General features: G+C 45.6%; 1 protein-coding gene across 1 annotated transcript; it reads left to right on the top strand.

The window, feature by feature from the left end:
• Positions 1-238: 238 nt before the first annotated feature.
• MYOT (myotilin) lies at positions 239-12,805 on the top strand. The gene is made up of 10 exons (XM_018081050.2): positions 239-316; positions 2,097-2,699; positions 4,452-4,602; positions 7,002-7,103; positions 9,101-9,150; positions 9,761-9,893; positions 10,376-10,583; positions 11,042-11,207; positions 11,686-11,819; positions 12,208-12,805. The coding sequence occupies exons 2-10, from the start codon at positions 2,263-2,265 to the stop codon at positions 12,378-12,380; spliced, it is 1,554 nt and encodes a 517-aa protein (XP_017936539.1). The 5' UTR covers positions 239-316; positions 2,097-2,262; the 3' UTR covers positions 12,381-12,805.
• Positions 12,806-15,957: the final 3,152 nt, after the last annotated feature.

Genomic DNA, 15,957 nt, shown 5'->3' on the forward strand with positions numbered 1-15,957 from the left:
CCCTTCCATCAGCGCCCGGACCGGCCCCTGCGAGCGCCGGGCGGTCCCACCGCTGCCCCCGGCGGGGGATTCGCTGCCCGCGGGCACCTGCCCAAAATCCCCGGCTCCGGCCCTGGGACGAGTGTCCGGGCAGCGGAGACTCTTATTGTGACACGGCGGGGTTGGGGACACGCGGGTCCCGCGGTGTCACCGCTGGCTGCACATTAAAGCCTCCCCTAACGCCGCGCAGGGGGCGGCTATGACAGCCCGGCCCGGGGAATGACCGGCCCTGCCCCAAATACCGCTTAAAGCCCAGGTGACAACTTCTAGGCTGTAGGTAAGGTGCTTGTTTGGGGTTTTGGGTTTGTTTTTTTTTTGTTTGTTTGTTTTTCCCACGTCACTTTTTGCTTCGAGGCTGGTTAGGGAGGTGGCATGAGGGACTGCAGCGCGCCGGGAATGCTGAGGTGGAAAGGTGCCTTTAAGGTGAGGTGCTGTCAAAGGTAACAGAGGAACAGTGGAAACAGAGGAAAAAAAAACCTTTGTTTTTTGGTTGTTTTTTTTTTTGTTTGCCCTTTTTTTTTTTTTAAAGCAAGCTGTCCCTATTGTTTCTTACTGCTGTCATCTCGTAAGGTCAAAAGTCTCTTCGGATTTATTTTTTTTTTCCCTCCCGAATCAAGGTGGAATGATTTGAGGAAAACGGTAACTTACCCCTCGCTGTGAGAAGTGACGCTGTGGGTCGGAGCTTGCTGCGCTCTAGAAAACAAAGTAAACGCTGGTTTCTGTGCGCAGCCTGTGGGGAAAACGAGAGTAAAAATCTGTACACAGGTAGTCATATAAAAAAATGGGATAAGACTCAACAAGTTTTCTGCATCGGTGAATGAGAACATAGTGTGGACATGCTCCAAAAATTTGAGCCAGCTTCGAATTCCAAGAGCATGACAAGGGGAAAGTTAGGGAATTTTTACTATAAAGCCTCTGTTTACATACAGTTAATGTGCAACTGTTATTGATGATCACCTTTAGGAAATGAAAGCCTTGAATTTTTGAAATGAAAGTGATGTCTTCAGTTATGTCCCCCCATGGGGATTTATGACCTCCTGGAGCCCTTCTTTGGGCTCTCCAAGGAGAGGAATACAATATACTGGGTATATATAGCAGCAAAACAGCTGATCTTGGTGGGGCAAGATTACAATTTTTTCCAGCACATGTAACTGGGTGGATTTATATTCTCTTTTTTTTTTTTTTTTATTAGTAGCTTTATGTTTATTTTGGGGGATTATTTTTTTATCCTGGAGCTGAAATTGTTTGTCCGTTTTAACAAGCTTGCTCAGCTCAGTCTAATGAAACCTTCCTGGGTGTTTAGTTGATGGAAAGCCCAGGTTTAGATATCAAGCACCTGCAAAATAAATGCACCCCTTATCCTGCAGCTAATTGTCAGAACGACAGTAGTAGGCTGAACAGCAAGTCTTGGGAAATCACTTCAAATGGAAAAGCACAGTCCTTGGCATTCCAATCCCAAATCTCAGTTGGATATGAAAAGCTCTGAATTCAAAACCCATTAAAGAAGAAATCAGGACACTTGGTTTCAAAGGTTTAGTTTTAGGATTAAAAGCAAGTGGAACCTGTTTCATGCTTCCCTATGGTATAAGGAATTTCTCAGCACAAATAGCCAATTCTCTGAGGAATAGTACATTTAGTATTTTGACAGGGCATGAAGTAGAAGGATCCAGGGATCTTTAGCTGAAATGATATGTGGCAAATTACCTTGCTTAGCAGTAGTATCCACAGGTATCTGCAGATTTATGCAGGTGGCAAGAGGTCTTGATAAAACAATTGCTATTTATTCAGAGTTTACTGGGCTCTGGCATATCAAAGCCACAGTGAACACTGTGCCTGAGGCAGACAGACTGCATGGCTTGTTATTGTAATCCAAAATGTTCAGACAGTTCAGGAATAGTTCTAATAAATCCTAAATACCTTTATTCTAAGCTCAAGCTTTAATTGTCAGTTGCCTGAACCTCCTATTCTTTAGATTGCTAATGACTGCTCACAACACAGCATTTTTGTGATTCAGCTTGTGATGTACAATTTATTTTATCTATATTGTCTTCCTTAAGGGAAAATCCACACCAGGAAAGCCTCTATTCTGCAAGGCAAGGGTTCCATTCTATCCAGGAGCCCAGCCAAGACAACTTTTGTGGCCTACCACCTAGTTTTTACCAGCCACCCATCCAAAGCCAGTTATCACCAACAAAAACCCAGGACAGCCGCGAAACCTCTCCTATGAGTGTCCCCAACCTCCCATCTGTTTCCTCCATGTGCCAGCCAACCATGTTTAACTACGAACGTCCAAAACACTTTATCCAGTCTAAGAATGTGTGTCAAGGGCAGCAGCAGCCTCCAGGACCCGCAGCCTCCGCGGAGTCGAGCAGAGAGATCAAACAGTCCTCCATCCTCATTCAGCCTCGCAACCCGAGCGGGCAGAAATTCTCCTCCTCGTCATCGCTGAGCTCTTCAATCACGCTCTCCTCGCCTTCCTGTAGTGCCCCCAAGGAATCCACATATCCCATCACTCCTGCATCTGCACAGTCTCCTGCTAGCTCATCATCTGGGCAGAGGCTTATACCCATGCCTAACCAATCCCCCGCAGCATTCCTGTGCTCAGTGCTCCCCTCGCAGCCCGACTATAACAGCCAAACTCCTTCTCCCATGGAACCTCAGTAAGTATACACAGCCTTCTAACCTCCCCCTGCTTCCCTCCGGCCTGGCCTCTCCCGTGCACTGACCATCCCAAATCCAACCACCCCACGAAACACCAGCTGGGGCCAAAGCCAATGGCACAGCTCCCACTGACTTCCCGTGTTCAGGGCAGGACTCTGCAGGAGTCGGGTTAGGAGGCTGAGCTTTGCCCCTGGTGACTCTGTGGGAGAGATGGGTGTCCATCAGGACTTAAACTGCACAGCTGTGTGGGTTTTCTGGAGCCAGTTTGAGTAGTTTAGTTTGATTTGAAAGAAATCTCTTAATTAGGGTTATTCAGAGCAGAGGATTGACACCCATCTCAAATTAATTTCCTCAACGAGCATGGCTTATGAATGGGGAGATGGGGGAAGGCAGTAGTACTTCCCAGATATAAACAACTTGGAGAATTGTCTAGTAAGTCTCAGCAGTGTTTTCAGGTTCCACATCATGGTGAGACTCTACACTCACCTACAACACCCTTTCCATTAATCATACGTGCAAACAGAAAGGCAGCCACTTGAAAATATTACCCCTTTAGACCAAAGACTAAATTCTTTCCTGAATATGTATTATATCATTTTGCCTTTGGGCTGCAATCCAAATATCTCCCAAGGTCAGTGAGATCTCAAAGGGAGCTGGGCCTTGCCTTCTCACCAACTTGTATTCCTGCCAATATTAGCTGGAGGTCCTGGGGAAAGTCAGGGCAGAATATGCACAAACACTCAACTGGAAATATTAGAAAGGTGATAGGGGCAGGGGTCCTGCTGGCCTGGATATAAATCAAGGTTTAAGTGTCAGCTTGCATTCAGGTAACCTGAATGTTTCTGGGGGTTTTCTGAATCACAGCACTGTGGGAAGAGGGAAGGTAAGACAGACCGGGTGAGCTGGGGCTCTCAGGAGTGTTTGCTAAACTCCTGCAAGAGTGTGGGGCATTAGAAACACATGTGGAGTGACTGCTGGAGTTTGTGTGCATAGTGTGGGGTTGTTTGTTTCCATAGCAAAGGGTGTGGGTGCCTCACTATGCTTTTCAGATAAGCTGCTCTTAAATGCAACACCCGGAGAGTTGAGGAATTATTTTCCCAATCACGCTACTAATGGGCAAACAGGGACATGAGACATATTAATCTGTTGGCAAATTATTAAAGTTTTTAAGTTATAACTTAAGCAAGTTATTAAGTCCAAGCCATGCTGGGAGTATTTCAGAATTATAACCCTTCTACCCTGCTCTAATGAGCAGAATTCCCAAGGGACAGGGGGAAGAGGATTTTCAATAGAAACAATTTCTGAACCCAAGTGCAGCACACGAGGGCTGCTCATCACAAACAGGGTTGTAGATCCTGTCAGCACAGAGTGCTGTGACCTCCAGCAGACCTTTGCAACCCCTTCTGATGGATGCTCCTCTTTTCCCAGAATCTTTCAGAATCAAACTCCAGGAGTTGATCATGTCTGTTGGCTATGGATTACAGGACCAGGATACGGGAGGGGCACGACACAGGGATGCTGAACAATGAGTGTTGTGGGAGGACACTCAATGACTTGGCTATGCCATGATGCTTCCCCTTAAGTTTTTGATACCCAGCCTGGCCCATTCATCTCCCAGATGCTTTATGGGTTCATTTGAACCACAGTTTTTAAGAGGCAGGTTCACATTTTTGTGTGCATTCAGTGAAGCTGCAGCAAACAGCCCAGCAGGCCCACGGGAGTAACTTTGTTTTCTCTTCCTGCACGAGCAGTTACTCCCAGCCAATGTATAACAAACAAGCCAGCATCAACTCTATGCAGAAGACATCAGACCAAGAAATTAGAGGAACAAAAGAGGCCCTCATTCAGGACTTGGAAAAGAAACTCCGATGCAAAGACAACCTTCTCCAGAATGGCAACCAGGTAAGGGAAACCTGCTGGTTAAGGAGACATTTGATGGGACTCTCAGTAGTGCAAGCAGAGATGAGTTCTAGTACCCCAGAGGCTGGAGCCTCCAAACTGAGCTAAAAGCAAAAGGAAATGCAGGAGCAACACTGCCCAAACACCTCTACTCAGAACCTCAGCAGATCCCACGGGAGTTCTTTGAGCCATTTGCAAACAGAATATTCTTTCAGTGTGATGTGGCTGAACTTTTCCATTAGAAAAGTTAAAAAAACCCCATCTCTTCCAACAGCAACTCCATTTCTAATCATGGGTCAGGGGTGGAGAAAAAGGTGTGGTTTAGAAAGACTTACATCCAACCTCTTTATTTCCCAGCACCTTTTCACAGTTATTTTTGGTATTAGAATGCAAATAGCTGCTCTGGTGGGCCAGGCTCAGCTCAGGACCAAGAAGGCCCTTCCCAGCAGAGGAGCAGCACATGGGCAGTGCATGATGGAAGCCTGAATGTGTGGCAAGAGAGATGGTTGCTGTGAGTGTGTCTGTGGGCATTTACTGTGGCAGCTGAATGTCTGCATCTCCCCTGACTTCAGTAAGGGATGTGTTGACTTCTGAAAGCCATTTGATACAGCAATGTGGCTTTGAGCTGCTATTGCCTTTCCCTCTTATCCTGCAACCAGATTAAGTCCAGGCTCAACAGAAAGGTGTGTGTTTAGAGCTGTGGCACAAATTTAAACTCTCTGTTGGGGATCCTGCTGAACATCATATCCACACACAACCAGAAACCCAAGGAGAATCCCTCAGTTCTGCAGATATGATTACACCCTGGCTTTCAACACTGGGGTTAACAAACCACTCACAATCATTAAAACTTGGTGAAATATTGGAATATTTGAAAGCTCATTCTAGAGACTACCACCACATATAGTAAACTTCTTTGATTTCTTTTTATATGAACAGCAACAAATGAAAGAAATTACATGAGCTTTTATCATAAAGTCTGTCTCCTATAAGAAGGCCTCAGCCTCAGTACTTAATTATTTATTCTGCAGAGGGGCAAAATGCAATCCTCTTTACCAAGGAAACCAAATCTGGGAGAAAAATTTGCTTACCAGTAGGGAAACCCATTGCAGCAAGCTAGAGTGAGCAGGTCTGTAAGGTGGGAACCTTCCTGCAGCTGGAGGCAGACTGGTAAAAGCCCAGTGTTTATAGGTTCCATCTTCTTTCCCCTGCAGCAGAAAGGAGTTTTTTTCATTATCATCAGTGAGAACACATTTGTGTGGAATTTTAAATACTGAAGGGGAAAACAAATAGGTCAAATCTGACTTAATGTGTCCCTAACAGGAATGTCCTATCTGCTGGGAGAAGGCTTGTTGTAGCAAGTCAGCTTTTCTTCCCATAGGAAGCCAGGCTAAAAATAAGGCTTATGCAATCACCACTCTGTGTCCTCCTCCCCTTGTCCTCCAGCAGCGTCTGACCCCACTGGCCAATCTCAGCCACACTTGATACAGACGTAAGGACTCAGGGTTATTAAGCCCTCACAGGTTTGGCTAAAGGTCTCGTGCTCTCTTCTAAAGAAAAGTCCCACAAGCCTCCCCAGCCTTTACCTTCCCAGCAGACACACACACACAGACACACGTGTTGTTCACAGCAGAAATTCAGCCCGAGCTCGTCCGCACGTCACAAAATCCAAACTCAAGTTAAACTTTGTGGGCAGAGAAGTGTCAGGTGTTCTGGTGCTCAAGGGAGTAACAAACTCTTCTAAAGTAACCCAGCTGACAGAGCTTGAATTTAACTCTGCTCATTTTTATCACTGTGTACCACATCTATTTTGCAGGAACTTTCTGTTTCGTGCCTGAAATGTGTCCTTGCCTCCCCTACACTCAGCACACAGCATTTCAACCAGTGGATGCTGCACTGGCATAAAGTTCCCTCGTGCTTTCAGGGGTAGAGCTGCTCCCCTCTGGCTGTGTCTGCTTCTGGTGTGGCTCTTGCTTTTTTGGGAGCAGGGGATGCCAAGCATCCATCATGCCTGTAGCTCCACAGCTGAATGACTTGGGAAGTTTTCCCAGTGCTAACAGAGAGGTACCCTGGGACTTAGTCTGGCTTCTGAGGATGATGCCATCAGTTACCCATAAATAATCCCAACAGAGAAAGAGGAGGAGTGGAAGGCCACAGATGGCATTAGAGAGGCTTTGATGAACAGGCAGTTTAATCTTTTCTGCATTTCAGTGCTGTATATATTGAGCTGACTTCAGTGGGCATCACAGACCGCAAACCCTCCGGGCCAGACGTGGGGCTTCTGTTCAGCTGCTGCTTTCATTGACAGCACCCTGAATTCATGGCATATTAATGTGCCCTTACAAGCTGATCTGAAATAGTAAATGGACTTCTGACTAGAATTCCTCTCCACTCTGCTTTAGAGATTAACTTATGAAGAGAGAATGGCTCGCAGGCTGCTCGGACCAGTGAATGCTGCCTCTGTGCTGGAAACACAGAGTGAGGACAACATGCAGAATGCACAGGTAAATGGGGACCTGTCTCTAGAACGAGGATTTCCTGGTGATTGTGCTGTGACCTGCTCCTACCTGAATGGGGCAGAGATGGGGGTTGTTTGGTACCAGTGTGGGGAGGGGGCGGCTCTCCCTGGCAGAGCTCTGTACAGGAGAGATTTGGGGCTCTGAGGGGTGGTAGGAGAGGGGGGGAGAATTTAAGCACCATTCCCTTGCTGGGCCTGATCTGTAGGAATGACCTCTCCAGGGAGGAATTACAACAGCTGCTGCACAGCCTGGGACACCCTGGCTGTGACAGGCAGGGAGCAGCACAGGGAGGGATCCAGGTACCCAGTGCAGGCTTGGCCAGGAGAGCAACATTACACCTGTCACTGACAATGTCAGATAAGTGGCATTGGCTACAAGAGGTCAGGGCCTTGGGGTGGGATCAGATGGGCTTTAGCCCTTCTGGGGGTCTGCAGTCATTGAGAGAAAGCAAAGCAGTTATTTTAGCAGCCCACATGCTGATAGACAAGAATCTATTACTAATGGCATTTTCAGAAGAGTTTCAGTTGGAGACTTGCATCATTTGCTGGTTATTCAGGCCGGTTAGAAGCTCTCTTTGGCACTTCTGTGCTCAAAGTTAGTGGAAATGTCCATGGTATGGCACTGGGTACCTGTGCAGCCAAAGAAAACATCCCTCCTGCTGCTGCAGCAAAGAGCCAGGAGCAGGCAAACACCTGCCAAAGTGCAGTTAGCAAAACTCCTCCATGTAAGAGACACTTAAGATCACAGCAAGGGAGGAATACACAGTTTGAGCTATTTCTCCCCAACAATCACCTGGTAACAGCAGGCAAGAAGGGAAAATTATGGATGTCAGACAGCAAGGGAAGCCTTATCCTTTGCAGAGAACAAGGAAGCATTCAGTCAAAATAGGATGACTGACAACTTTTCGGCATGGGTGAAATGCTGCTTTAAAGAAGAATATTGGAAGCAGAGATTGGCTCATGTTTGGGATATCTTATTCCCATTGTTCAGTCTTATTTTTAAATTGATTCATTCAGCCTGCTGATTCCTCAGGAACTTAACTACACAGTCAGTTCATGTAACAGATCATTAGAATCATCAGCAACTTCATCACTACAGCATCATTTCACAAGACAAGTAGTAACTGTACAGAGCAAGTGAGCAGATCCAGGCAACTGCCTTTGGACTCAACACTGAACTCAGTCCAGCAAAACCCTCGTCCATGTAACACTTCCCCTGAACTGAAGGCTGCCTTGTGCTTGAACTTTAAACCCAGGCTTAAATGTTCCTCAGGACTGGGCTGCAGAGCACAGAACCAAGCACTGGAATGGCTCAATGCAAACACTCCAGAAATTTCCATGCAGTGTTTGCTCTCTCTGACTCCATTGCTAAAACGAGTCGCTGGCAGCAAACTCTGCTGCATTTTCCAAACATCCAGGCTCCTAACAGGAATCAATCCTGGGTACTTTGGCAGATTTAGTCATGTGATTGTGGAGTTGTCAGCAAGCTTAGTTGGTGCTGTGATCTAGAAAGAAAAGTATTTTCCAGCTCAGCAAGTGTCCATGGCTGTTGGTACCATATTTAAGTGGGCACAATACAACGCTCCTGCCAGCGACTCCACTTCTATTCCTGCTATGGGGAAGGACACTCTGTACTTAGCTCTCATTTTAGACACTGCCAGTAGTACTGCTCCTCTCTAACAAGGGTTATTGGCTGGCCCAGAGCCTCGTGTGCCAAACCAGACTGCACCTCTCACCTGTGCAGTGATGAGAAGTTCTGCCCTTCTATTCATGGCACTTGTCACTGTCATGGCAAAGCCTACGCTGAACACAGAGGGGGTCAGGTCCTGATGCCACTTCCTTCACCTCTTGTCCCAGTGACTTCTGAAGTACAGTCAGTTTGCTTTTAAGCAGCAGTCAGTATAAAAACTTAAAATGGCTTCTTGTTCAGTTTACAGATAAATCTTTGTAAGTGAACTCACCTCTCCTCTTTCTCTTTCCAAGCACCAGAATGCAGAAAACGTCAGGCTGCAGGTTCCTACAACACATGTAAGGTAAAGCATAAACTTTTTGTTATTCTTCAAGACTTTACTTCAAATGTTTCTAGGCAGTGTTAGTTTAACTTTACTACTTGTCCCTTTTTCTAAAGTAGTAATTACCAAACTTTCTCACTTCCTTTCAACTAAAATGCTGCTGTTTGTGGATGGTTGATGATGCCTATGATCTTAATCCAGTGAATTCTAAGCATAGCACTGGAGGTTTAAAAACTCCATGCACCTTAGGAAAATACTCTTTGTATTCTAGAAGGCTAATTTCTACTGAAAGCAAGGGCTGAGAATGCAAATGTTGAAACACAGCATGGCAGAACACAGCCTCCACAATCCTTGTCAATTCTTTTGGATATTGGGCCAAAGATGAAGGTTATGCCTCTGTGTTGAATTGAACAACTTGAGCAAGAGAAATGGTTGCTCAAAAGCCACACCTTGCAGCTGAAAAACCAACCAGAACTGTAGTTTTGGATTCCTAAATGTGTCATGTTGGATTCCTAAATGTGTCGTGCTGGATTCCTAAATATGTTGAGGGACTCCAGCTGCAATCAGAGCTTCAGTGTCATTTGTGCTACGGTAACTTTTACACAATTACCTGTTTCTGTCCCCTTTTTAGGAGCAGACCGTCCTCAAGAGGAGATGAACGTGGACATGACTCAATCCAGGAGAAGTTTTTCCAGCCCCGTTTCACACAAGTGCCTGAGGACGTGGTTATTGAGGAGGGGCGGTTCTGCAGGCTCGACTTCAAAGTAACACCAGCTTCTCCCTTCCCATTCCATTCCCTCTTGGGGTTTGGGGCGTGGAGAGAGGTCTCTGAGCCCAGAGCACTAATGGCAGGTGGTGCAGGGTCTCCCTGTTTGATGTAAACCAAGAAATAGGAGATGGCCAAACGTTTCAGCATTTTCCCTTGGCAAATGTAAATGGAATTAGCTGCATAAGAATACGGTGAAAGCTAAATATTGGTGAATGTGGATCACCACAGATCTCCCTGGGAAGAATGAATATTAATGCTCTGCTGAAAAATAGGCATTTTGGCAGGGAACCTTGTGCTTTGCACTGGGATTCCACTACTTCAGTGGACACATCCTGGACACACATCCAGTGAAGTCTGTCTAGGACCAGCCTGCCTTTAATGAGTCTTCCCTGAAGCAACTGTGCCCTTGCTGGAACAGACAAGGTTTTTATTATCTCAAAGCTGTTCAACTCTTCACTGCTTTCCTCTCCCTCACAGGTGAGTGGGCTGCCCACTCCAGATGTGATGTGGTACCAGAATGGAAGGATGGTTCATCAGGATCAGTTCCATAAAATGATAGTGTCAGAAAAGGGATTCCACTCGTTCATTTTTGAAGCAGTCAAATCATCTGATGCAGGGGCATACGAATGTGTGGCTGTGAACCGTGCAGGAGAAGCATCTTTCACAGTGAAAGTGGAAGTAATTGGTAAGACTGAGAGCACTGATAATTACTTGGCAATGCTTTCCTCTCTGCATTTGGGACATTAAACAATTAAGAAGCAGAGGGAGCCCTCCAGACATTCAGGCTCAAACAATAACAAACACCTTATCTTTTCTAAGGCTATTTTAATAAATATATCTGAGATGCCACATTTCTTCAAAGCACTTATAGCAGGACATTTAGACACAGTGGGATGTCCAGAATTTAATTTAATTAATGTCATTAATCTCTGAGGGTTGATAACATATATTAATTGACTCTCCTTCTAAAGTGGATTGTGTTTATTACACCCTTATGCTCCCAGGAATTGCCTGCAGGCTGAGGAGATGCAGTAAGGAACACTTGTCCTGCTGAATTTAGCATTCTGAAATCTTAAAGCCTGAGTGTGATATGAGCATTCCACGCTTCCAGTAACTCCTCCTTATCTTTCCTCTTTAATTTAGCAAAGGAACATCACATGCCTCCAACTTTCATCTTCAAGCCACAGAGCAAAAAGGTTTTCGAAGGAGACACAGCCAGGCTGGAATGCCAGATCTCTGCCATCCCAACCCCTCGGATTTACTGGAAAAGAAACAACGAAATGGTACAATATAATACAGACCGAATAAGGTACCCCGCTGATGAGTTGGCCGTTGGTGTGTTAGAAAACAATAACCGGTATCTGTTAATTCAAATTTAAAATGGGCTGGTTTCTAAAAGCAGCAGGCTGGAAAGCTGGGCCTGCCCCCTCGTGTGCGTGGCACCAGGGGCACAGATCACTGTGCCAGACAGGAGCAACCCTGAGAGCCTTGTTCTGAGGGCACAGAAGTGCCCAGATGCATGCCCCTGTGGAGAAGCACAGCTTTAGGACTGAAACATGGAGTGTTTCCTCGTGCTCTGAGGCTGTGGGGCTACAGGACACCTGAGCTGTGTCCTGATGTGAATCACTGGTGGCTCGTACCACAAACGCAGTGTTTGTGTCTGCACAGTTTGCAGTGCCCTGCAAGAATTGTTCTGGGGCTTCCTCAGCGTGTAAACTGACTCTGATTTCAGCATCTCCCCTCCTTTCCCCTCAAAGCACTGACACATGAACACCTTCATTTTTCAGCTTGCTCCATGACAACACCGGGAGGATTTGCCTCCTGATCCACAATGCAAACAAGAAGGACGCTGGCTGGTACACTGTGTCTGCTGTCAACGGGGCAGGAGTGGCCACCTGCCACGCCAGGCTAGAGGTTGCAAGTAAGTACCAGGTCACAGTGCCACAAAAGAGTGCACCTGTATTCAGAACAGGCCCTCAAGATTAACCTCAAGAAGCTCAGACCGCTGGGAGGATTTCTTCCCAAAGATACTGAACTGGACAGAAGTAACTATCCCGTGAAAATCTCTTTTGTTTAGTACCAGGACACTGTGCTGTGTCCTTTGCCCTGCTTGAAGACTATAATTTGATTGGCACCAGGAAGGAGGGTAAATTTAAGTCTCTGGTGTCTGAGATATGGGCTTGTGTGTTAAATTCTTCCCAGGGGTTTGCTGGTTTATGCTGCAAATTAAAAGCAATTGGGTTGCTCTATTGTGGGTCTTGCTACAGTCTGGGAAGATATTGAAAGAGGCTTTTTTTATTCTATTCCAGCACATGCAAATAAGCCACTTCCAGCCCCAAAGCAGTTACGGGTTCGACCAACTTTTAGCAAGTATTTGGCACTTAATGGAAGAGGACTGGATGTGAAACAAGCTTTCTCACCAGAAGGAGAGTTTCAGCGTTTGGCTGAGCAGTCTGGACTGTATGAAAGTGATGAACTTTAACTGGAAATGAAGAGGAAAACTCACACCTATAAGAGACAGTTACAACATAGATGCAGTTAATTGGTGATTGCTCTAATTAGCAAAATACCTATCTACATATTTTTACTTTGACTCTTGCACATTCAGCTGTTCCCATTTTACCCTGTTAGATTTTATTTATATGGTTTGGTGACTATAACCATTAACTGAGTATTGCATTTGAACTATAAAGCCTAAGGAAGCAGGTTAATTAGTTTTTGCAAGTGTGGGTGGGTTTAGTTCCACCTGTGCTTGGTTACATGCTAAGGTAGATTGGTTTGTACTGCTTCTCTAATATCACTCGTGGTAATATCAGAAGTCTGTACTGTCTGAATACTAAAACCAAATAGACTAGAGTGTTTTTATGATAATAAATTAGAGGCAAATAAAATTTTAAATAACCGACATCAGCTGTGACTCTTCCTTGGTCTGTTAAAAGCAGCTTTCGGGTGTCTGGCATCAGCTGCAGCCTGGGAAAGATGGATTCTTACTCTCCTAAACCTTCCACTGGTCCCCTCCTCTGTCTGCTCCCACTGTCATTTGTCATCTGGCACCTATAACCTGTTCAGTATAGACTAAATGCTGACACCCCCTTAACACTAAAACATGTCAGTAAGGCAACAGCAATATTTCTTCTCCTTGCACACTTAACCCAAAAGCTGTCCTATATAATATAAATCATTAAGGATGCCACGTTTTCCCTCCTTTAATCAAGGAGTGGTTGTGACTTGTCTCACTGTTGAGACTCAACAAGCTGTTGATTTGAATCATCCAAGTGGTTTGGGTGCTGCTATTCACAGCCTCCTTGTTCAAAACAATACTAAACACCATGAAACCTGATTTTGCCAAACTCCAGCCAACCAAAACTGAAGATTTTTCAACTGTACTTGCTGTAAGAGGGTTGAACTAGTCTGAACTCCTCATAGAGGTGCACTGTGCTCGCCAGCAAACCCCATGGGCATCTTCCACAGTGGAAAAAATGAGACCTCAGCTTTGCCCTGCACTACTGTACCATTAAATAAACCCCCAAATCTGAACTGACTATTAAAATGCCAGAAAAATCCTGCAGCCACACTTCTCCTCTGGGCTGCCCAAGTGATGAAACACTCCAAGACAACTCCCCTAATGCCCTTTTGCAGATTGGAGCTAATCAGGTGCAAACCAGTACCCAGTTTGTCCATGGGCTCCTTTAGAAGGTTGGAAGGTTCACATCCTTTTCCTGACAGACCTCTCTCTGTACACACAAGTCATAAATAACTGAGGTGACTTCAACCCTTTACCAGCAATGAGTGTGTCAGCTGCACCTTCACTCCTTACTCCACTTGTCACCCGCCCAAAAGCGTCACTGGGGTCGAGATGGCCCTGACTGCCCTTCCCAGCACAACTGAGTGACAGCTGAGATGGCAGAGCAAGGCTGGAAGCTGCTGTCATCCTCTAATTCCAGCCTGTGAGCTGTGCCCCTTCCCTCCAGTGAGGTTCAGCAGGGTGAGCACAGACATGAGTGACCCGAGCAAAGTCCCACCTCTGGGGTGATATCACAGCACGATGTGAACCCTCCCAGACAGCAACAGCCACAGTTACTAGGAGAGTTTGCTGTTGGGAGCAGCCCAGAATCACCAGCTGAAAAGAGGCAACAACACTTGCTCCATCTACCTGTATTTCCACACTTTTTTGGAAGACTCCCTGTGAATATCATTATTGAGTCTGACTTAGTCTAAGGGATGAATCTGAGCAAGTAATAATACTTGAGCACAAAAATGGTTTTGAAAACATAACCAAGCCCTTAACGCCACAATCCTACATTAGTAGCAACCATGAGTGTGATTAGATGAGCTTTTCTCTTGTTCACATCGAGATAAACCATGGATTTGGTTTTGTGCCAACTTTATAGATGAGTTTTTGGCATGGGAAGTCTACAGCAGAGAGACAGGAAGAACTGGAAACAGCGAGCCCAGCTGAGCAGAAGCACATGTTAGTGTTCTTATCTCCTCTGACATCTCTGGAGAAATCAATTATAGGAGGCCTGAATTTAAATCACATGTTTATAAATTGGAATCATGCTAAAACACTCTGGACTCAGAGCCAAAGGCCTGCTTCACACACTTCGTTTAGCGCTGATACAACACAGCAGAAGAACACGTGAACACGCCTCAGTAACAATGAACTGTGTAAACCAGAGATATTTCATTTAAGGCAGTGGAATAAGGTATTAAAGTAATAAACTGTCTGGCCCATGCTGGGTGAAATCCAGATTCACAAACAGTTGTTGCTTTGTGAATGTAAAAAGAAATGGGAATATCTTAAGGCTGCATATCTTGTGAGTGTTTCATGTAAAGAAAAGTGTTATTCCAAGGTCTGGCTTAAGTGGTCAGTTGTGAACGCAGAAGAGCACAACAACTAACAAGGATTGTATAAAATAAAAGTTCAAGCTTACCTCAGTTCAGGTTCCATGAGCTGAGCTGCTTTGTTTTCCCATTTCTGATAGATGAAAATACACCTCAACCTCATTGTCCCCAAGGAACGGGGGATCTGTGGGCTGGTACAGCAGTGGAGGATGTATCTTCACCTCACCTAAATCAAAGCAGGAGAGTGGGGAGAAGTTGTTGTTTCTCAGGCAGAACAGCTGGCTCAGGAAAGGAACCCGAGCTGCATTAATCACACACATGTATTTGTATTTCATATCCATAAACCTCTTCTGGATAATCAGGGGAGCTCTTACCTTTACCACACATGAAATCCAATTTACAAGGCATGGTGTTTCCATAAAGACACCAGGAAAGGCTGATCACCTCAGGCACGTGCAGCCACTTTTCTCAGGTAGCAGCTGGCAAGGCAGTAATTCATCAAAAATGCAGAAATTCAGTCAATGCAGGGAGCAGACTCAGATCCATCCTTTCCATTTTCTTGGCAATAGTTGGTGTCTGGTCTGTGCACTGGTTGCTGATGGCTGTTGGAATAGATTTCATAGCCTTCTGCAAGGTCAAAGACTGGATTATTAGTCCTCATTATTACCAATATTAGAAAAATAAGGGCTGAGGTGATTTAAAGGGATGGTAACTAATACCAGCCCCCTATTTTTTCCCTGCCACTGAGGGTGCTCTCAGGTCCTCACAGACCTCCCACTCTGGTTCAGCACACAAACTCTTCTCTGGCCTTGCTGTCCACTGGCTCTGTGTCTTCCTACTCATTACCCACCTTGTTTGTTGTAGCCCTAATCCTTGTAGGACAGGGAAGTGCTGCTGCACACCAGAGGTAACACAGTAACACTGGAATGTGTGTGGCATGTGACAGAGCACAAGCCCAGAATTATCACAGCACAGTTACAGAAGATTTGGCCAATAAATCTTGTGTGTACACCTTATGGCAAAACACCTAAAAAGCTCAGGTTCTTCAAAGAAGAATCTCTGAAGTCAATCTAGTCTTTTCTGTGTGAAATGACAGCCTGAAGAGAGGGCAGGGAGCTGCACTGGAATTTCACTGGCTTCTGCTTTCCTTCAGGATCCATCCTTGCCTCCAACATCTGCACTGGAAAAGCGTCCCTGCTAAAGAAGAGCTGCTG

Source organism: Manacus vitellinus, unplaced genomic scaffold (assembly GCF_001715985.3).
Source record: "Manacus vitellinus isolate BGI_N305 unplaced genomic scaffold, ASM171598v3 scaffold_51_pilon, whole genome shotgun sequence".
NCBI lineage: Eukaryota > Metazoa > Chordata > Aves > Passeriformes > Pipridae > Manacus > Manacus vitellinus.